This window comes from Rhipicephalus microplus, chromosome 3 (genome assembly GCF_043290135.1).
Source record: "Rhipicephalus microplus isolate Deutch F79 chromosome 3, USDA_Rmic, whole genome shotgun sequence".
In the NCBI taxonomy this organism is placed as follows: domain Eukaryota; kingdom Metazoa; phylum Arthropoda; class Arachnida; order Ixodida; family Ixodidae; genus Rhipicephalus; species Rhipicephalus microplus.
This window is the reverse complement of record NC_134702.1, coordinates 39,749,585-39,771,949: the sequence shown is the minus strand read 5'-3', so window position 1 is coordinate 39,771,949 and position 22,365 is coordinate 39,749,585. Positions and strand designations below refer to the sequence as shown.

At 44.7% G+C, this 22,365-nt stretch overlaps 2 protein-coding genes across 6 annotated transcripts in view; one reads left to right on the top strand and one right to left on the bottom strand.

Annotated features, from left to right (window-relative positions):
- The first annotated feature begins 236 nt into the window (after window positions 1–236).
- On the top strand, window positions 237–19,805 carry LOC119176379 (lysophospholipase D GDPD1). Of its 5 annotated transcripts, none has more exons than XM_075889284.1 (11): window positions 237–559; window positions 819–944; window positions 1,530–1,572; window positions 1,646–1,781; window positions 2,478–2,523; window positions 3,935–4,056; window positions 4,169–4,258; window positions 8,513–8,646; window positions 8,928–8,993; window positions 9,442–9,493; window positions 18,486–19,805. In XM_075889284.1, exons 1-11 carry the CDS (start codon window positions 475–477, stop codon window positions 18,510–18,512), a joined length of 927 nt encoding a protein of 308 aa, XP_075745399.1. In that variant the 5' UTR covers window positions 237–474; the 3' UTR covers window positions 18,513–19,805. The 5 variants fall into 5 exon arrangements, with proteins under 5 accessions (XP_075745399.1, XP_075745398.1, XP_075745400.1 ...); XM_075889283.1 differs by lacking the exon at window positions 18,486–19,805 and adding an exon at window positions 10,223–11,309; XM_075889285.1 differs by lacking the exon at window positions 18,486–19,805 and adding an exon at window positions 15,874–16,820 and having other exon boundaries at window positions 238–559.
- Window positions 10,978–22,365, bottom strand: part of LOC119161799 (tetratricopeptide repeat protein 28) — a 106,649-nt gene continuing 95,261 nt past the window's right edge. Inside the window, exons 19-27 of the mRNA XM_075889280.1 lie at window positions 20,818–21,315; window positions 19,554–19,739; window positions 18,444–18,770; window positions 17,883–18,092; window positions 16,555–16,786; window positions 15,494–15,570; window positions 14,915–15,026; window positions 13,948–14,055; window positions 10,978–13,098 (exon numbers count right to left, since the gene is read on the bottom strand). Of these exons, the coding sequence (XP_075745395.1) occupies window positions 11,780–13,098; window positions 13,948–14,055; window positions 14,915–15,026; window positions 15,494–15,570; window positions 16,555–16,786; window positions 17,883–18,092; window positions 18,444–18,770; window positions 19,554–19,739; window positions 20,818–21,315 (3,069 nt within the window). The 3' untranslated portion in view covers window positions 10,978–11,779. The remainder of the gene's footprint in view (window positions 13,099–13,947; window positions 14,056–14,914; window positions 15,027–15,493; window positions 15,571–16,554; window positions 16,787–17,882; window positions 18,093–18,443; window positions 18,771–19,553; window positions 19,740–20,817; window positions 21,316–22,365) is intronic.

Sequence of the window (22,365 nt, the reverse complement as noted above, 5' to 3'; positions counted from 1 at the left end):
CATCTTCCAAGTACGCACGCCGCGCCCCCTAAAAACAATACGTGTTTCGTTTTCTTTCAGCGTCCGTTTAAACAAATAAACGTGTAGCAGCACTACTCGCGTCCTATCAAAAATGTATTCCCTCGTGTTTAGCGATTTGAGGCAAACAAGAACTACCGTCGCGTTAAAAATCGCAACGAGGTGGCATTAGCACCAATGACAACAGCGCTTCGTCGGGTGTCGTGTTGTGAAGCGGCCGCATCGTCCAATGGATGGTCCGCGCAAGAACTGTCAAGCGTGACCCTGCACCCGTTTCGTGCGAGAAAAAAAATTTATTGGCTACTGCTGCTTGATTGTTTCGTCGCCACGGCCAGCACATGTCGCGATCGTGTCGTACCGCGCAGGTCGCGGTGAAAACGTCGCAGTTCGCCCCACAGGGCATGTAACGCGCCGCCGTCTTGACGCCGACAGCTGATTCAGCTCGCCGAGGTAAATATGTCATCCTTCCTGCCCAGTATTTTCGACGCCGCCACTGGACTTCTACCTCTGAGCAAGTGCCGATACTCCGGAAGCATGCCTGGTAAATCGCAGTCCATGCTATGATCTCGTTGCATTGTTATATCTGTGCGCTTTGAGTACCCGATTATCGATAGAACCGCGTGATTGCGATATCTGATAATCCTTGCGTGTGCGCAATAGTCGTGAAATATCCGGGTGGAGGTGCTGTAACGGCTTTAAGGGGAAGTATCGACAATCGCTCAGCCGTCGTGCATACTTACCTAGGCATCGTGCGTATACAATGTATACACATGTTGAAAGTGCGTCTTCTCTTTCCGCAGAGATGTTTGCTGTAACGCTCTTGAGCGGCTACATCGTAACGTCGGTGATACTCTTCAAATACCCGCACCTTTTGCATCGGAGAAAGCAGTTGAAGTTCCCATGTCGTCATATCAGCCATCGGGGTGGTGAGTTGCGCTGTCAGAACTGTCATATCTAACGCGTGATGTACCAGCTGCGCAAACAGACCTGCTTGTTATTGTGTGTCGCTGTGGCAATCACCACTGTGCAGTGATCAAGCACCAAGCTCGGCCAGTGAACTTTGTTACAGGTGCCAAGCTGTACTTCTTCGAATTGCTTGGTTGCTGATGATCTCAGCCTAATGTGGTTTAATTACCGATTGGTCTGGCTCCCGCTTTAAAGATGTGAACTTTAAGTTTAATATTTAAAGGCCAGAATTATGTCAACCAGTGATTTGTCATGAAACGGAAAAGAAATCCATATCAAAACTGATTTTCAGAGCTGAAATTTGTTATGTACAAGTATCACCATCAGTCTCATCAAGAGATAACTGATAGACTGAAGTAGGCTGGATGTGGGCCAAAATAGTTGTCACGTCTCAATCAAACCATAAAAAAACATGGCCTTGCATTAGGGATGCTACAGGCTTCTGAAGCAGCCAAGACTTAACTTGCATATGCACTCATTATGCTGCCCTTAGCATTTTCTTGGTGACCGCCATTAAACAAAATGTATATACCTCTCTTACCTAGGATCAGCGGAGAACTTGGAAAACACAATCTCGGCGTTCAGACAGTAAGTTGAACACATAAATCACGTGACGGTAGGTCGTTTACGAACTGTACGTTGACTTGGTTACTTTGCGCAGCGCACTGAAGGTTGGCACCGAGCTCATAGAACTGGACGTTCAGCTGACAAAAGATGGGAAGGTGGTTGTCTGTCACGATTCCGGCCTGCTGCGGTGTGCGGGTGTGAACAAAAACATATCAGAGCTCAACTATGATGTAAGCAATGCTTGTTTTTTTACATTTAAAGTCCGATTCTGCCGTTAGTTTCCTTTGCACGCGGTTCTTTCGGAAAGTTCATCCCTTTGTAGGTTGTTTTCGCTATATACGACATTCGTAGTGATCAGCAAGGGAGGGGCGGGACAGCTGCTCTCCTGGTTAGTGCATCTCTGAAATGAAGAGTCAACTTCACACCAAAACTATGACCATACTGAAAGACAAAGGAACACAAAGACAGGACGGTTTCCTTGCCCCCATGAAGGAGCTAACTTGTCCTGGGTGCCTCAACCCCAGTAAAGAAATCCTGGTGTTGCCCCTGCTAAGGGAGCCAAGTTTGCTCATTGCTTGCACACAGCCTGCTATCGAAACGTACACAGCCTAGGCTAATAAACCTCTAGGTTCCTTGCTTTCTAAAATTTGAAAAAATGCCAGGTGAAAGGCGAAAATGCAACTCTATCCTAAATTATGTGTAAGGACAGTTATTTGTCAACATGCAGCTCAAGTGTGACATATCAGTGGCACTTTTTTTTTTAAGGATCATGAATACGTATGCTCTCATTTCGGGGGTTAAATGCTGAAGAATTTTTTTTTTTTTTTGACGTAGGCTTTATGCCATTTCATTTTATATTTAGAATGCTTCATAGAGTTCCAATTGTGCAGTTTACAATACACATATTTTTTTTTTCTTTCTGCCAGGAGCTGCCGCCTTTAAAGCCAAGCTTACAGGTTGATTTCTGCAATGGTAAGCTGTTCATAGTTGTACTGCACACATGCCAGCTTGCTCGAGTCATAAAGATGAAAGGGTGTGGTGTTCCTATTGGCACACTCTAGAAAGTGAAATGTTCAGCATATTGTACGCATGCTCCACAGATCGTAAAGTTGGCACTGGGACGAAACACATGTGCAGAACGGAATGTGCCCCGCATGATCCTGTTGCACTTTCAAGCACTGCTCTTGATGTCCTCATTTCATTTTACGCTTAGTTTGACCTACATTAGAGGCTGCCTATCTTGAGAAAATGACAGAACTACACGCATCCAGAAAGATCAGCTTATTTGGGGGAGTCACCTTCATAACCTGCATTGCATTGTCTTTTTTCTTAAACTTATTTGGTACCTACTAACCTTAAGCCTTTTTTCTTATTGCTGTCTGGTTGCCTTTGCAATGCACTATGTAATGTGTAACATATTACGTTTGTAATGTGTTAAATTACTGTTTGGTGATGATCTTCTGTTTTGCAGTATTTTCTCTACCTTGCGGATTTTCGTCTAAATAGATTAATTTGGTCTTACTACATCCCTGTTTTTTTGTTTCCATCTGTGCCTTCTCGCTTTTCCAGCCTCCTGCCAAGGGGCTATGTTTTATTTATGAAAAAAAAAAAATATTTCTGGGTCGTGTACTGACTCCAAGTGTAATGTTGATGGTGGATATACTTGGGAAGGTAATGCATATAAATCTGCTGCTTTGTTGCCTTTTCTTTTCGGTTGAGTGATTGGAGCTTTATTTAAGGGCAGTGTAGCATGACCTTGGGCTAGTTGTTTACTAGTGTAATGCTTAACTAGGTAATGGTACCATAAGTTGGGGACACACAATATAGGGAATGACCTTAACTTCGAGCTAATGCTTTTTTTTTTTATCGGTGTGATATACAGACATAACAAGAATAAAAAAAAATGCAACATTATGCAAGGAGAAGTGTCGAAGAACCTAGAGTTATCAAAATAGCACATGAAACCATTCCTTCAATGATGTGGTCTTTAAATATGTGAGGTTAAAAAATGTGACTGCTTAGTTCACAAACAATTAGCAAGTTTGTTTGTGTGTGATATATCACATTGTACAATTTCATTGGATTGTGCAATCTCTCCTAAGACAGTTCTTATTTTTTCCAGCTCGAACACTATTTTGGACTATTTACAGTGCCCGGCTTAGTCGCTATTGGAACCTTGACTTTCAGCCCTAATGTCATGTTCATGCAACTGATCATTGGGGATCATAAAGCTTTATTTCTTGAGCGTTACATATGAAAAAGCACAGGACTGGTTTAACGGGAGACACCTTTGCTTCTGTAGTCAGGCTGATAATGATGATAATTACATAAGGCATTATTCGAATCCAGCACTCGCCATTGTAACTGCTCCTTTCTTTCCTAGGTGCACCAAGTCCAGTGTGTGAGGATCGAAAGATACCTTTACTCAGCGACATTTTTACCCTTTTCCCAAGCGTGCCTGTCAACATTGACATCAAGACCAAGAATGACAAGCTCGTAGAAAAGGCAAGTCTCTGACAGTTTTGCGACGCCGGTATGCATTTTGAGCAAGTACTTCTGTGGCTTAGCAGAGCAGTGCACTCGTGACCCATGTATATAACAGGCCGGCCATTTTCAGGTGCACGAGCTCATCAAGGAGTTCAACCGCGAGGACATCACAGTGTGGGGAAGCTTCCACCATAGCGTCGCCACGAAGTGTTACAAACTGGTGAGATATCCTTTTAAGCAGAGCAGAAACGAAGTTGTCGGCATGTCACTGCTGGACCCCTCTATCGCTTCTTCTTCTTTCACTAACTTCTTGGCAAGGTTCCGGCTCTGGAAGGTTCGGTGCCTTCGGGTAGCAGGGGAGTGTTTACGGGCCTGTTGGCCAAGAAGTATCACGTATACTGTGTGTTTCCACATGTCAAGAGAAAGTTCCAAGCTTTTCAACATGGCCACGAGTTGTACTGGCTAACAAACACTATAAGCATTTCTTATACCTACTGAGTACCTAAGAAAGTGAATAGAGGAATTGCCACGACCGCAGAAATATCGGTGATGCAGTGCTTAGGCAATGTGGGACCGTGAATTCATTTCCCGCAGACAACACATAGTTTTCATTGTCCACTTTCGTTTCCATTTTTTACTGTAAATACTAGACATAGACAGAAAACATCAAATCACACCCTGTATGCTCAATAACCGCGTCCAGGGTTCCCTCTCAGCGGAGGCCAAGTGTTATTGCGCCTCCACCTCTTTTCGGTTTGTTGAGTCCACGTAGGTAAGCGTAGGCTGGATTTAAAGGCAATGAAAAGTAGGGTTCTAGGCACCGAAAATAGGCAGGCAAAACTCAGTTTTAGGCCTCCAAAACTTTAAATAAATGCACAATAAAATTTTATAAAAAGAAATATTTTTGAATAAATACATACATAACTTGTGTCTACGACAGGAAAGCATAGAAAAAAAAAATGCTGTAGTTTATGACGGTACAAAGGCACCAGTGGTGTAGCATAGCCACGCAGTTTTGTCCAGCACGGTTTGCGGAACACGGTCTCTCCTCTTAATGTCCAGCATGGTGAGTTATGGAGGGTCCACCATCGAATAAACGCGCTCTCAGGTCTCTTTCTTGGCTGAAAAGGGCAGCACAGGAGCAAATCGCCAGACCGCTGAAAGGGTCTTTTAGCCTCGTGTTAATGGGGTCTAATCACACAGTCAATTTCTCTTTTGTCTGTGAAAACCTTAAGAGGTCCCTCATGAGTTTTGAGCATTTCAAGCAAGTGCATGCACTTGGCGCTCGCAATTTTGTCTGCCAGGATTTACAATGCTACGCGCCCTGAAAAAAGGTGAAATGTCAGGCTGGATGCCGCTTGCCTTTCATCTCACAGGCGTGCGCCCCAACATGGTGGAGGTGACTTACAACAAGGAATGGTCCTGCATGTGTCAAAGTAGCACGTGACACTGTGGGAATTATTCGATGCAATGTACACTGCAAGAACCATTTGGGGCGACATCTGTAATTGGTGCAATATGTTTCTTGAATTTAAGGCCGATAGAAATATGAAAAGATGATAGAAACGGCATCTGTGTGCCTTCTTTATTTATTTATTTAGCTTCGTATCGAGTGACATGCGAGACTAAGCTGCCTCCATTTCATTTATGTTTAATGTTCTTGCCCTCCTCGCATAGTGTCGGTGTCAGCCCTGACAACACTTGGCGTATTTTTGGTCTGTCGTCTCTTAGCGCAGTTATTTCAGCAGTGCGCCGCTGTGTATCGCAGTGAGGATACATGATCCATGCCAGCCTCTCTAAAAGTGCCTGCATAGAGGAATCCATCTCACAGAAAAAAAGCAGTACAATACAGAGAACACCAAAACGACACAACTTCATTTGCGTGCATGACTTGGCTTGGGCGTGTGCATGACATGTTGGTGCTTCTGCATCATGTGATTTTCCGGTCCCGATTTGCTCTGATACGGAAGAGGGCAAGGAAGGAATTTGACTTGAGAAGTCTACACCGGGCGAGTAACAAAGGTTTCAAGCTCACCTCCTCGCATCATACTTTTGTGGCTTGTGATGAACCAATTAAAAAATTATTTTGGTACAAAGCTTTTCATTGGGTAGCAATAGCCTCCAGTGTCTGAGATAATTTTTCATGTGACTTGGTGAAGCGACCATAAAGAAGTAAAAGACAACCCAAGGAAAAGCTACATGTACTAGTAATTTTTTTTTTACCTGCACTCGCCTTTCCCCTGATGGCACTCCACGGTTTTGCGTTATTATCATTATTAATTGATGATATACTGGTGGCCCAAGTAAGGACCCAAGCAGCAGGGGCATGGGAAAAACAAACTACAAAATATAATAAAAAATGGAAGCAACATTGTAAGTATGGGAAAAAATAAGGGTAGCCGTACGAATTTGGTATAGTATATAAAAAAAAGCATATCCAAGTTAATAACACAAAAAAGAGAGAAAGAAAAAAAACAGACAAGGGACCTTTTATCTTAATTGTGCAATAACTTTTAAATTGGACAGATGTTCACGAGGCAAGTTGTTTCCATCCGTTTTGTATGCAGGAAAAATGAATACATTAATAGGTTAGCTTTAGTGCAATAAGGTGTTAGTGCTATTTGTTCTCTATCGTCCCACTGCTGCACAGAAGCACCTCCTGTTACTTACGCGTGCGAGCTGACACTGGGAAGATGCCGAGCAGATGATGCGACGCGGATGAATACATGCGTATAGGCTAATCAGCCTTCCTATTGGCTAAAAGACCTTGTAGCCTTGAGAGTGTTGAAAGGAACTTCTGAGATGGAGTGTAGGTTGCAAACCATAGAGTTCCTAAGAACCCACTTTTGTCCAGTAACATAAATACCTGTCTCCAACTTTACTCGAAAGGAGAAGTTTAGGTTAAATAGTGTTCTTATAGGCACTGGTTTCGAAAATAGGCATTGATGGGCCCTTATAGGAATTTAGGTACAAGCATCAAAAATAGGCATTTATAGGCACTGTAAAAGCCCTTCTTAACCTCTAATTCATGCTTATAGATCAAAGTGGCACGATATGAACGCAAGGAACAAAACAGGCATTTGCCTAAAATCCGATCTTTAGAGATAAGACACGAGTGCAGTCTCCGCCACCACTCAATGCATTCGCTTGGGATAAACCATGTGACGCAGACGCGGCGGTCACTTGATTGGTTGATTGATTTGTGAGGTTTAACGTCCCAAAACCACCATATGATTATGAGAGACACCGTAGTGGAGGGCTCCGGAAATTTCGACCATCCGGGGTTTCTTAAACTGCTTCCCAAATCTGAGTACACGGTCCTAAGCGGCGGTCACTTATTTCATTGCTCTCACCCTCCACTCTTCTTCACGCTTTCATGTGCTTTCTCCTCTCCTCCTTCTGATCATTGATTGATTTGATTGATATGTGGGGTTTTACGTCCCAAAACCACCATATGATTATGAGAGACGCCGTAGTGGAGGGCTCCGGAAATTTAGACCACCTGGGGTTCTTTAACGTGCACCCAAATCTGAGCACACGGGCCTCCTTCATTTCCGCCTCCATCGGAAATGCAGCCGCCGCAGCCGGGATTCGAACCCGCGACCTGCGGGTCAGCAGCCGAGTACCTTAGCCACTAGACTACCGCGGCGGGGCCCTCCTTCTGATCACTACGCATAGCATAATCTGTTGAGTGGCGTGGAAGTCATTCAACAACAGCATTCACGAGCGCGTGTGCGGACTGGCGGAGGCCAGCAGTGATGGTGGCGGGGATTGGCAAGTGGGCCGCAGGCGTCAAAATGGGTCGCCGAGCAAATGCAGGAATGCAGTGAAGCGTGACCGTGCACTGTTGCTATAGAAACGACAAAGAACAACAGCCTGCGGCTTTGCTCGAGGACCTGTGCCTCTCCTTTCAACCTCCTTCTTTTGTAGCGTCGTTTGGTGAACATGCCACGAAGCAGAGACCAGCGTTGCGCTATGTGTCCCTTCCAGAAGAATGGAGTTGGCGCACCTGTCCTATCTTACTCCGTAGTCAACTCCAAAAGAAGAAAGCTTTGCAATGAATGCAAGATGATGTGACCATGAGCTTCTCACAATGGACTGTCTTTAATCCTTAACTGTTCAAGGCTTATGGGAAGTAAACAGCTTTTTGCATGCAACGCAGCTGGTCTTTAGCTCCTACTTCTGTCAAATGCGTGGGCAACCATGTGCCGTAAAAATGACTGGTCAGTTCTGACCAAGTACAGGTATGGGGCAAACTTTGTGCCCCCCCCCCCCCCCCTAAATGATCACGGCGGTTGGCTGCCCCACCCCCATCGGCTTTTCTTGGCTTCATCGTATGTTGACGTCATACTACACACTTTTTTGTAATGTATGGCAATTGTTTTCCAGGGTTAGAAAAAAAAGTTTGTTCTTGTGCTTTGACTGGCAAGAATGAGAGTGCATTGAACGTCACGCTATGTTCTGTGGCTTTCAGAATCCCGAGGTGCCGCTCTACTTTTCGGCACGGTGTGTCGTCTACCTGCTCTTCCTGACCTACAGTGGGCTGCTGCCCTTCGTACCACTTAGGCAGTCGTGTCTGGAGATTCTGCTGCCTTCAGTGGCGAAACGGCAAGACCTTTCTCACATGTTGCGACTACTTTGTGAGAGTGTGAACAGATCTGACCGAATGACTATAATGTTGGCGAGGGAGATGGGAAAACAGTCTCCCTGACCAAATGGGCAAGTGTGAAGAGTATGAAAGGCATTGTCATCAGAAATCACGTGTCTGTGCAATAGTATTCCCGATTAACTGCAACAAGGGAATTTCGATTGGTTTGTGAATGTGCTTGTATACATTTGAGTACAATAGAAAAAGAAACTTGCATAGTGTAACCATTCACGTTCTGCAGGAATCCCTCGATGATGGAGCAACTGAAGCAACCGAAGTCACGTTTCCTCTTCAGGTTGCTAGACTGGTGCGTGTTGCCTTTCAATCGTGGTCTTGGCAGTTAAAATATGATGCAAAGTAATTTGAAAGCTTCTGTTGTGCTGCAAGGCTTTCGAGCTACTAAAGTCAATGTGGCTACCTCTGAGATGCAGCAGTTCTGTTAAGATGGGTTCATGTCTTGGTCACTGGTCACTGCACCTTTGTTCCATTTTCCACAATTGTCTTCTCTACGTTGAAATATTGCTGTTACAAACAGAATCGTCCATTGTCTCACTGCCTTGTATTCGCTGGTGGTGGCATGCACATCACACTTGAGTTTCTTTTCTTAATCCTGCCGCCCACCCGTTTCCTATGCATGTATCACTTTGGGAAGAACTGAGAAACATGTTTCATTTTGATCCTTGAAATGCATGCTGTCACCTTCAAACCACGTTTTAGCACAAAGCGAATAATTGTTTTTTCCTTTTTTACTGTAGGTTCGTTGTAAGGAAGTTTGTGATAAATCATCTTCGAAAGCGAGGCATCCCGGTGAGTTCACGCTGTTATCTCTTTGGTACAGGTTAAGGTTCCAATGCTTTGATAAGCTGTTAAGTTTATTTCTTGCTGATTATAGCTGGTTGAGTGCCTGCAAATCGGTTTGCAGTTAGAACTTTTGAGTAAACATTTTATACTGCAGTAGTGATTTTATGTAGTGACACTGCTTGAAGAAAAAAATTTGCTTTTGGTATTACGGTCGTCTGAACGTCTGTGTGTGACAATATTATATCATGCTTCATATACGGCATTGCCCTATTCAGTTTGTCAACTGATTCATGTAGTCGCTACTAATAAATTAGGATATCTAGGGAAACGGTAACTATGAAGATTTCATACCAGAAAAAGCACACAGTAACGCATAGTGTTGGCAGCAGAAGCATGGTACCTCTAACCTGGTATCACATATGTAGCGGTGCATGTATTGGGTGCTTAGTGAAAAAAATGCTCAAGACCAGTCATGCCTTTGTAGCTTACAAGAACAAAGCATTAATAATCGCGATAGATGAGGCATTAATGCGAGTGGCACTTTGCAATGTGACAAACAGCCACAATGTCGTGTAAAATATGGGACGAAGGCGGTCATGTGCAGGCCGCTAGCGAAAGGTCAGTGGGTAGCATGCGGCCTGCAGACTGCATGTTTGAGTTCCCTACACTAGAACCTAAGGTCTTGGTCTGTGGCATCAAGCTTATCTGAAAGCTTAGCCAAACATCTGTGATTAGTTTCTGCCTCGCCTTGCAGACTTACTTGTGGGTGCTGAACGAGAAGGAAGACTTTGAAAAAGCGTTCGCCATGGGTGCCGCCGGCGTGATGACGGATCGGCCCACTCTTCTCAGGGAGTACCTCGATCAGAACCCTTGCATCGGAAGATGAGGGACGACGGAAAAAATCCTCACACGGGTCTCGTCGCGACCAAGAGAACACTTCGCTGCCATCTCTTTTTTTAAATGAAAAGCTTTCGCTGGCGGGTTTAGAAATAAGAACGAAAGTATTTCTGCACAAAAATATGTCGGAGCTGCGCGGATAGTCTCGGCCACCGTCTACTTTTCCACGTACAAAGGTACACGACATTCGGGTGCTTTGCCGTCTCAAAAAGGGAAGTTTTTAGTGAAACGCTGCTCGCGCTCCATTTTGCCCGGTGAAACAGTGTTTGCTTTCTTAACATCTTCACTTTCGCATCGCCCTTTTTTTAGGAGTCCTCTCGAAATGAGTAGCGCAGCTTTGGTTAGTGATAATTATCGAGTCGTTGTGTAGTCACCCTAGCAGATTTTATAGAGTATTTATTTGCGAATGTGAAGCATGGCGCTATTTATGTGTTGGAGATGTCTGGCTGTCGATGACTGTTTCATGTTAACTGTGCCAACGTGGAGTCCTCGTTAACTTTTCGTACTCGTCTTTATCGTGATCTTGTCAAAACGGTGCACATGTCGCCGTTCCAAGCAATGCGCACGTGCACAAACCACATAGACGTTCAAGCTAGGACCATGGCAGATGCTTTAATACACTGCTTACTCTTTTTCTATCACATTTACACACCCATGTGTTGAGCCAGAAGAAAAAGAAACACATTTACAAAATACAGTCCACATGGCCAAAGACAAATGTACATCTAACACATAGTATTTACAAAGAGCGAGTGACATCAGAATGCATACCAAAGAGTATTCGAACAAGTCCTCTCTTGTTTTGTTCATTATGAAAAATGGCTGTGTCTGCTGTTTGTTGTATAAATATATATATAGTATATGCAAGAACAAAAAGTGAGAATGAAGAAAGAGATTCTGAATTAATAAAAAAAAACCTGCTTGATGGCCTTTGTATTTCATTCCTAACGACGTGCGAGGTGCACTACAGCGGGATGGGATGAATGACATATGCCATGGACATTTAGACCTTTCTGGCCTGGCAGTCCCACACACCATGGCCTTTTGGTACTCTGAAAGCATTATATAACCAAATCAATCTTGAACATTTCTCTCTAGAATCTCTTTAACATGGAGCACAAACTCATCTGCATAAGTTATGTCTATCGCATCTCGTAGTAGCATGAATTACATGCGTACATTAGAACACACTCATAAATAGTAACTCTCATCACCTGTACACACGATATGGCAAATGCTGGCACCACCAGTGGCGCATTTCTAATACTCTAAAACTGCATACACGCACACACACAATCAGTGGCCAGTATTCAAACAACAAAGGTCCTTGCTCTCATCAGTCCATGTGCCACTATAGACCTAGCCCTTGCTAACTAAGCACAAAGAAAATGTCATTCAGCATTCCGACACTGCAGTCTGTGAACCATCGTCGGTACCAATTGACTTCGGTTTTCTCCGCACTGTCGACACAGCGTCCCTGTTTTGCGAAGAACCGTCGTCACTGCTTTCACTGCTAGGCTTTCGTTCTTCTACAGCGTTCGTCTTTTCAGCCTCGAGTTTCAAGGCAAAGCCGTTGCTTTCACCAACGGCACCGCGGATAATGTCCCCTATCCGCCCCTTCTGCAACCTGTGTGGCTTTGCAGCTATCTTTGGAGGTGGTGGCGGCGGCTTACACCGCCTCGACACCAGCGGCGGAGGAGAGCTCGACCGGACCGCTTCAGCAGTGCCATTCTCTTCAGACCGCTCAGAGAGCAACTTCCCGCCGTCGTCTGCGAGAATCTTGGAGAGGGATGGCGCCAAACCGAGGCCCAGACTTCGATCGTGGTACACGTCTGAAATCGGCGGTGCCCTCGAAAAGTGCCGCATTTGGTGGGAGAGAATGTGGTCCCGCATGCTCTTGTCCCTCTGCGCTGGTCCCTCACCATTGCTGCATGTGGGGCTCAGCAGTGTGTTCATCTCGATGCACGATTCCTGTTCAGCACTCGTCGTCTGTTTTGACCGCCTGCTGCTCTGCTTCGACTGTCCACCCAAGCTTGTTCTAGGGGTCGCAAGAGGCGGTGGTGGCGGCCGCGAGATACCTGCCCCAAAACGCGGTCGATCGAGAGAGAAGTCGTTCCTGTCAGAATCGCTGCTCTGAGATTCGAAGCACGACGATGCTTTTCTTGATCCGGTTGTCGGCGTCGCTTCTGCATTTTCACTCGAGGTAGCTGCACGAGCGCTGGTGCTGCTGCTGCTACTGGCGTTGCCGTTCTGACGACGCACCGTCATCTGACCGGCATCCCAGTCGGAGCTGGCGGATGATGAGCTGTCTGGTCGCTTTCCGGAGTCGTCAAGCGGGGAATCGTCGTTGTTGTAGAGAGCCCGCATCTTGCCTTGTTGCATCAATGCGGCGTTTGATGGCTTGAATCCAACGAGTCCCACAAGGTTTGTATATGCTGCACTCACTGGGTTGACGGGGCTCGGCGTGAAAGTGTCGCTGTCACGGTTCTTTTGATCGGATGCCGGAGCAGTGCGACCATCAGGCTCTCCCCTTGCCCTAACATAATTGGAGAAGGCCCCCGTGCCTTGGCCAAGGCGAGGTCTTGTCAAGGGACCGGACGAAAAGCCGAGTGCCGATGTTGGGGGTGGTGAGGAGTCGGTGTGGGCATCACTGTCGAGGCTGTCCAAGTCGCTTGAGTCATCGAAGTTGAGGTTCTTTGGCGCTTCTTGAGTATCTGGAGAGAGAAGGAATGGTATGCATCAATGCTTAGTCTGCCTTCTCTGTTGACGCTGGTTGCTCTACATGCATGCACAGCTTAAAATGCACAAAATCCTCTCGATATTAGCTCTGTTAAGCTAAATTTTTCTGGTACTAAGGTGAGGGGCCTTTTCCTACAAAATGCAGCAATCAGCCATTCCTGCCACACCTTTGTCTAGCTTCCAACCAATTCTACAAGCTCTGGGCAAGGCATGGTTCCTTCACGTTTTGCCAAGGGGGCTTGTCCTCACCTGGGCAGCAATATACAGTATTTCCAGAAGTTCCCTTCTTTAGAAATATCAGCTCCAGCAACGTTTCTAAACAACCACAGGTGGCTGCTTTTTTTTATTTCAACGGAATCTTTTGTCACCCAAGCTAGCATAAACTCTGGTATTTATCGCACTGCTAGTGCAACTCTATAAAGTCTGTACTATTTATCAAACAAATATTGTTATTCTGACATTGTTTTCTTGTTAGCATTCCAGCTGTGTGTCTCATTTTATAATTCTTTTTTTATATGACTCCTGCTTTGGCTCAATCATATCTTTCAGTAGGTGCAAAATTGGAAACAAATATTATTTGTTTCAAGATTTGTCATCGCTCCAGGCTCCCACCTTTGCTCAAACTTCCGTCACATTGGGCCTGCATACTACAATCCTTAACTGCAAGTCTAAAGACATGCGACATTTGCAGTGTATTTGCTTTAATAAAGAAGCAGACATCACAGTGGGACTATAGACTGCCACAAACTGTTCAGGCCTTGCGCCAGCTTTCAGATGCATGAGCTTGAAGTCGTAACATGGGCACGAAGAACTGTTTCACTCACCAAACACAGCAAGCAGAGCTTGGAGAGCAAACTGAATCGACCTGCGATTTGCTTGCTTTCCCATTCTTAGCGTGACTTCATCCTTGCCAACTTCCATAAGGTCGAAACCTGCAATGAATGAATGAATCCATCAATCAATCAGCAAATTAACAACTTCTATCATCCTTGCACAAAATGACTCTAGCCTGTCGTAACAAACAAATGGAGGCCCATCATGAGAGAGCAGCATATTGGGAATTCTTTAACTGTTCACATAGCTCAAGCAACAGCAACACTAAAAGCGATACTACCAGAAGGAGCCTTGAAAATCTCGGTGATTTCAGCAATAAAACCATGCATTCAAAAACTTGGGTGCCATGAGAAAACTGCGGGATTGCTACGACGATGAAATAATTGTCCCCCCAAAGAAGTCTATGTACACACAAGAAACTCTCTCTTCACAGTAGCAAACTTTTATAGTGAGTGCAGTATAGATTGTCATTCATTGCAAAAGTAAATTAGCTCAAGTAAAGCAGACTTGCTACTTTCCAGCCCACTCATAATGAATTAAAAAGTGCAGCGTTTGTACTATAACTCGTACGCCTGCTCGTGGTAAAGAAACAACGAAAATATTAATTCATTCCAAGATGAGCAGCACTAATGTTTCTAGACTTGCAGATACAGTGTTTTGGCACTACTGTTGAGATGTAAGAATATCATTTTCTATGCTGTAGGCACATAGCTTTAGCCCAAGATAAGTTAAGAACATGAAATTGGTTACAACTGCTCATTGAAACTTAGCAAAAAAGCGAGATGTAGCTAGACCTTTGGGTAAGCAGAAACGTGGCTGCTTTAATGGCCGATAAAAAGGCTGGCTGGGCCATTCGCCTGACATGATTTTGCCATATCTAATCTAAGCAAAGACTGTTATCTTGTGTACAAGTAGATACGATGCCACGGTCGCGCAGCTATGGTTGAAGCCACTTGCCTAATGAGGCGAGCAGCTCGTGGCATCCTGGCACACTCCACAGCTTGACACTGACATGGCACTCGACGCTGTCTTGTTCAGTCTTTCCCAACTGCCCAACAACCTGGTGCATCTAGAAGGAAAGTTGACACGTGAGCACAGTGCCTTAACCCAGAGCATCGCTTGTACCAAAAGTGAGTTGCCCAACAAACGAAGATGGAAGTTACAAAACAGCAGCATTTCCAACTTTGACATGAAAGCGTGTGTTTTGATTGAACAGTGATACCAGTTCATGAGTCTTTCTGAGCAAATAAATTTATCAGTACCTGACTAACATTCATGCGTTCTTGATGAGCTCTTTCCTAGAAGGTGAAGCTTCGCATGTGCGAGCGAATCAGCTTCGATACAAGTTTATTCTTTGTAAAGCAAGCTTTCTGCGAGTATAGTGGCAACTCAATTTTATCCTATCTTTACTTCTGCCTCAATTATGTGTTTGGACTAGCACTTCTTTAAAGGTACTTCAAGAAACAAACCGTCACACTAAAGTTGTACGGTCTAAACGGTGAGTGCGAGAGCTCGCCAACGTCTGTGAATACGCACCAGTTCGATGATGTCATCTGCGTACTCTGGGCTTGACAGCAGCTTAGATATGGCACTCAGGGAGATCACAGACAGGCCTTGAAGCAAAAGAAAGAAACAATGAAAGGTCTAATAGGCACTTGCAGGCTGCCAATTGCAATTGCAACAACTTTTAAATACATGGCACCATGTAACAATCTGTGCATTGGTACATGGTATCGTGTATGTATGCATTGGTACCATGGTACCAGTGCACACATTCGTTCTTGGAAAGGCAGCATTGGTATGAAAGGCTTTTTGTCAGTGCAAGCAGCTTGATGTTATTTTTAATTAATCTTTTCATAAATGGGACGCACCTTAAAGATACACACTAAATTTTTGTTTTTGATATGCTTTCACAGATGCTTATATAAGGACTCAAAAGAAATAGGGAAGGTGCTGGCTAACAAAAGCCACCGAGAGGGGCACAACACCTGCATACTTTTATTTGGAGGAGGCAGGAACAGAAACTGAAGATTAAGAGAGGAAGAAATGAATGAAAGGACAGGAAGCGCTGGCAAGAAACTTGCAAGAAGGACAGCGTGACAGCAATCCAACCCCGCTCTGATGATATCTATGGTGTTTGCAACACGGCACAAGCCACAAAATCCAACAGGCTTAAAAAGAAAACAGGCTGCAAGTTCACCGCTGACCAATGTCTGGAGAAGTACTGTATACAAGCAAGTAAAACTTCGACTAAACTGTGAAGCTTGGCCGAGCCTGCTTAGGTATCTTTTCGTGAAACATGCACACACGCTAAAGGCACTTTCATAAGACACTCGTGTGACACTTTCTCCAGGCTTAGCCAAACAATTATTGCTGCACCGTACAAACTGGTCCAGCCATCTGTAACAACAGAAGGATGACAGACAACAAACAATTTGAAATCTTTCTTTTTTTTAGTGCAGTTAGATGCATGCCTTTGCCTTTAAATGATGGACACAGAGAGGGATTTCTATTGCAAAAGCAAGAACAAACTCGGGCATGATAAAGAGTGCACCACCGCACAAGCGTAGGGACGAATGAAGAAATGCAGCGCTCACCGAGAAGTGCCTGGAGACTAGTGCTGCACTGGACAAGCCTCTCTCCGGGATCCGCTTGCGGGAAGAAGACGGAGGCCGGCAGTCCATTGGCAGCCGGCTCGAAGCGGAAGCCCACTGCTACGAGTAGTTCCTTCCAACCCGAGACGGGCCCCACTTTGCTCTCGATGGACTTCTGGCTCGTGTACATGGCGTTCTTCTGGCCCCTCTGTATGCGCTGTAGGGATTTCTCCACCTGGAACAATTAAAGTAAGAAATTGGTGGCATTATTTCTCTCTCTTTTTCAAGGCATGTAGAGAGACACATCAAAGTAGCCTGCTCCCTCCACATTTTCTTCTTTGTCCATGGTATACACTTCTACATTTATGATTAACAACAGTAATCATAATGCTCATAACTCCTCAATTTGTGCACTTACATATAGGGGGTGTAGAGCACACGAACACGTCTGTGTAGAGCACGCGAACAGCCGGTTTTTGCTCTGCGGGGCTAAACCTTGGGGCAGTAGCAGGCTCTGACGTGGTCAGCCTGACAACTAGGCCTTGCGTGCTTCTGATACACCACTTCAGAGCCCGAAACTGCCTCAAGGTTTCGGATGCAGAGCAAAAATCAGCTGCTCGAGCACTGTACGCAGACGTGGACGTGGCTGTACTTATACGACTGCTGCAACCTCAATCACCTCCTACTGTTTGTAAGCCCGTGACTTTTGTGCTCTACTCAGTACTACCATACTCATACGATGAATAGATGGTGCAATGCTAACGGAGATCGACAAGGCAGATTCTTGTCTTCCTACTGTGTTCACTCTTTCTTCAGTCACTGGTAAGGCTTGTTCACACCAGTAACTAGTACGGTCATCGTGCGATTGAGTTTAGTTGCAAGGAAAGTGGTTGCAAGTGGTCACTGATGATTACTTTGGTCACAAAGCAATGGCTCTGGCTCAGTTGCTCCCTGCTTAATTTTCAGTCGCAAAGCTCTGAATCAATCAGATGGGCAGAAGCAGGACACCAGCTTATTTGAAGGGGCCATGGCGATGGGAGACGAGAATTATGCACAGTGAAGGGTACAGGTTGCACGCAGGTGTGCACGTCCATTGCCTTGAGTCACTTTTTGGTTGCCAGTCGCGAGTAGACTGGCAGCTAGGGCTAGTTGCAAATGAGAATGAGCCTTCTATGGTTGCACGACTGGTCCATCAAATGGAACCTTATCGATTGGCCCAAATGTCTACACTCCCACTGTATATCAGATGTGGAGGGCACCAAGCGGTGATGGCCTTTTTGCAAGCTTCAGGCATGTCTTGTCTTGATAGTTCTCATCACTCTCCCACTCACCAGGTGTAGGACAACACGCAGAGCATCCCGGCACTTGTCAGGTGTTTTGAGCAGCTCCACCAGGGCCTGGCCCATGAGCACCACCTGGTTGGAAAGGTGCACATCCCCACCGACCAATGCGAAGCTGGCCCAGTTGGCCGGGTGACCAAACTGCTTGGTCGTCTGGATTGTGCACAGGGCCTCACTCAGGGCAGCGCTGGCTCTTGAGCCCTACACAGCAGAAAAACAAAGAAAAAGAAAATTGGAGGTGACCTTTGCTAATAGGAACTGCCATGCTTCACCAGCATTTTAGGCAGCACATAGTTGCAGTAATAGTATTTATGTTGTTTCGACAGTATATACCATCAACAGCACTAATGCTTACAATGTTCTGGTATTCCGTAACTTGCACTAATACTTAAATTCGCAGAGTAAAACTCAAATGTCACTTCCACTCGTGTGAAGCATCAGTTTGTCAGAAGTTAATCATCATGCACAATTTCCCAGGCTGCACTACTCTATTTCGCGACCACAAAAATTTCGCAAGTAGTATTATATAACGCGCTGACAAGATGGCATTACCTGCATGAGTGATGAGTAGAAAGTCCTTAATAGTATCTTCAGTGCAGTGTCTGGAACAGGCCACAGTGACACGAGGACACAGTGTGCACCAGCCGCGAGGAATGCTCCGGCTAGTGTCTCCAGGGACTGGGCATCCACTCGGCCGTGAGACGAGCGTGTGTGGCATGTGCTGAGAACGACCAGGCGGGCGACAAGCCGCATTTGAGACACGTCGGAGGCTGTCAGCAGAACGTCTCCTGTCGGCCGTGCCCCATCACCTCCCTCTTCCCCGCTTGCTTCTTCATCCTCGGCAAACTCGGCTCCCGACGCCAGCACTATTGCCGGAATCTAAAGGGCATAATGAAAACCTATGTGCTGACGGTGTCCTGTGTGGTTTCTCAATCGATCAGTCAATCAATCAAACAACCAATGAACAACACTGAATTATTCACCCACATCACTTGCTAACTCATAAGATCAATCGGTAAGTTAAGCAACCAACTTTGATCATCCAGAGAACTTGTTGAAGACAGGAAAAAGAAGCCATCACACTGTGCCTTGCAAAAGCTATTGGTCACTGATTTCAGTGGAGACTTGAAAGATTTGTCAAGATGATGCGGTACTACTTTTTCTGATGAGCGCACAGAACAATCTATGGTATCGTTCTTTTTACTGTAGTTCAATCATCTTTAAAGTTGGTAGTTGTTCTCCTAAACTTAGACTGGCTCTTTCAAGACGGTGTCAACTGGTTCATATAAAACGATGAGAATGAGAAACAAGTAGGACAGCACAAAGCTAGATCTTTGGCTTTGTTCTTTTGTTCTTTTTAAGTAACCAATAAATTATTTAACAGTGTATAATTGGCAGCACTATTACTAGTAGCCTTTTATTAAAAGGAACCTGACGGGACTTGGAAAATGGTATGCTTACATTGAGATGAAGAGGGGTGCAAAATTAAAGTGCAAAGCTAATCTCACTTGAGGCAGTTGTTCTATTTAAGTAGATATTTTGTTTCAAGAGATTTCCATATGTTAAGAGCCTACTGCGTTTCTGTGCTGCTGGAGAATACAATAACCGGGAAGCAATGAGCCAATAGCTATTCCACCACGGCAAAATACTAGTTATTCTCACCTTCCAAGACACGTGACTTGCAATGTGGATGCACTCTGCCTGTCCCATTCTTCCGAGTACCATTTCTTTTGTCGCATCAGCACCCAGCAGAGGTTCGCCACCCAAAATTTCAGCAACCATCTCGGCTTCCTGTTCGGCATGTGGAATCTCCGCACAGCCAAGCCATTCTAGTGTGCAGGGTGATACCTGGAGTTGTATGTTCAGTGGTTTAGCAACGTGAAATGTATTGTACAAATAAAATAAGGAAAAGAACTCTTTTTTTTCTACTTTATTTTTGCACTGTGTGCACAAGAAGACGTGAAAACACAATATTGGTATCTAATATTAATTATCGGCATATATTTCACACATACAAGATGTGTAAATACAAAGTATGTCTTTGTGTATACTTCATTGTATTCGTAGAATGAAAGAAAGAATATTGTTGAAGGGACTCTTTGTTAGGCACAACCAAATGAATTACAATAGGCACTTGAGTCAAGAAAGGCATAAGAGACATTATCGGTAGCTTTTAACTTCAGTGCAGCAAATATTGCATAAATCAAAATGAATGAACCATTTGCTGCCTAGTGTCGCGAGTTCGCCACATAGAAAAAAAAAACGCTGAGCTTGCAAGTCACGAAATGCGCGCTGCTTTTAATGCCGGCTGTAAAGTGCTGACAGGGAACGTAGCTTTGAGCATGAAAAATATTGCGCCGTCTTTTCTAAGGTATTTTATGCTTGAATCAATTGTTTTGTAGCTGACGGTAAAGAACGCGAAGCGCTTGCAGCTGCTCTCACTTCTTCGTTCTTTCTTGCCTGGGTGACTTCAGTTCCGTCTTCAATAATTTGATTGTTTGGTGCATACGCAACAAAGAGGTAACACACGTTATGTTACGTAATTCTGAAATATGTTTTTGTTGCAAGGCCTTTGCTTCTGTGGCATACATAAAAGTACACATTAAAGTTGTCTTTAAGATTACTTAACGGCAGAATCATTGAAAGGTTGCTGTTTAATGCTGGAAAATGAATACAAGTTTCATTTTGTCCAGCAGTTTAATAATTCAGACATTAAAGGGTAATGTGTACTAAAAAAGCACTCCCTATCGTAGGGGCCTGGATCGACAACTTTTGAATGCTCGTGTGCATTATATCAATGGTTGTAGCACTTGATCCTTTAAGTTGCCTAGAACCATGTAATGTGGCTGGTGCAACAACACAAGCTCTGTCTATTAGCAACATGAATAACAATGTAAGAGAACATACTAGTAAAGCTGTTGTTTACCTTAGGATTGCCAACGATTAACGACGTAAGCTGCTCCCCAGGTGCTGTTGAAGAAAATGCTGCTGTACGCTGCTGTCCGTGTTGCTGCTGCTGCCTCGCCGCCTTGGCTCGCTGGCACGCACGCAGCACGGACAGGGATGGCAGCACCGTCAGGCTGAACCTCTCACAGAGGTACTCGGTCGAGCCGTTTCCACGCAGCATCGCAAATGGCACCAGGTAGAGGTCGCCGTCAGGTACAATGAGAAGGTCGCGACCTGCGAACCGACTGAGCTCTTCTTCTGCGTGGCCAATGAGCAGCTCATAGAGTGCATGGAGGGAGGGGGGCCCGGGCCAATGAGGTCGTGGGGCACGCATGCTGCCTGCGCGGCTGGCGGGGCCGGAGGTGACGCTCACGCTGCCAACACTGAACAGACTGCTCAGGCTGTAATTGGAGCTGTTAAGGAGGTGGTTTCGATTGCCCAGTCGGCTGAAACCTGCACTGCTCCGGCGTTCCGGATCCTGCGCATGTTTTCATGAGTTTATGGTCATTATTATTACTGCTAGACAACATAAGCTAAATGCTAGGCTATCGTGATAAAACAAGTATAGAGACAGTAAATCAACGTGCTAAAGCAGTTGACAGGCTTAGATTTATACAACAATGAAGACAGAAGTTTTTTATCTTTTAAATTCATACCAATACCTCAACAAGTAAGTGTCAGCCCAATTCTGCAGATTTGGTCATGTTTTCGTACTTTGGCCCCATTTTATTTGTTACTTATTTAATTGTTGACTTGTTTCTTTGCCAATTAATGCACAATAGCAATAATGCTTAAGGCAGAAGGTGACATCAGAAAGTCAGCTGGGTGGGCCTCTAGCACCATGTCCACAAAAATTGCGCAATCACATGAAAAACACCCACATTGACACAGCACACATGCATATGAAATAGCACGAAAGATATGCAAGAAAAGTTCTGCCTTCAATGAAAAGTTCAAACAAGGGTATAAATGCTATATACTGATCACAGAGAAGTGTTGATGTTAGGGCATGTTAAGGCATCAGAAATATGTCCCTCTGGCTTGAATCATTGATATCAGGCCGCAAAATTCTGCTTGTGAGTTCAAGGTATATGCTGGTCACACTCTGCATGAATGCTAGCACATAGTTGTTAGAGCACTCGAATTTAGGGATGTGTAAATAGTGAATTTTAGTTTAGAACTGACTTGAATAGAGTTGATACGGAATCAAATATAAATCTAGTACTGGTAAAAGAGTATAGCAGTAAGGCAAGCATTTTCAACAGAGCCCTGGAATAGCAATTTTTTAAACCACCCACCAATTGCACATTTTATTTAAAAGAAATATTCGAAAGCATTAACAAGGTAACATCACGATTACTTTTAACCAGCAACAATAATACCACAATTATGTAAGCTGAAGCAAATATATACAATGGCAACTAGCACCTCAGCAATATTTTTTTAACTGCAGGTAGAAATAAAGCAGAGAGTGCAGTATTCAAGGTGTAGGTTTGCAACAGTATAGAAATAAAACTGAGGTATGTAT

What these genes read in the sequence shown, in the direction of transcription:
- LOC119176379 (XM_037427637.2), top strand. Translation starts at nt 475, where the DNA reads ATGTCATCCTTCCTGCCCAGTATTTTCGACGCCGCCACTGGACTTCTA. An exon ending in CCACGAAGTGTTACAAACTG is followed by an intron (nt 4,259 to 8,512) that starts GTGAGATATCCT and finishes TGTGGCTTTCAG; the next exon opens with AATCCCGAGGTGCCGCTCTA. An exon ending in CTCTTCAGGTTGCTAGACTG is followed by an intron (nt 8,994 to 9,441) that starts GTGCGTGTTGCC and finishes TTTTTACTGTAG; the next exon opens with GTTCGTTGTAAGGAAGTTTG.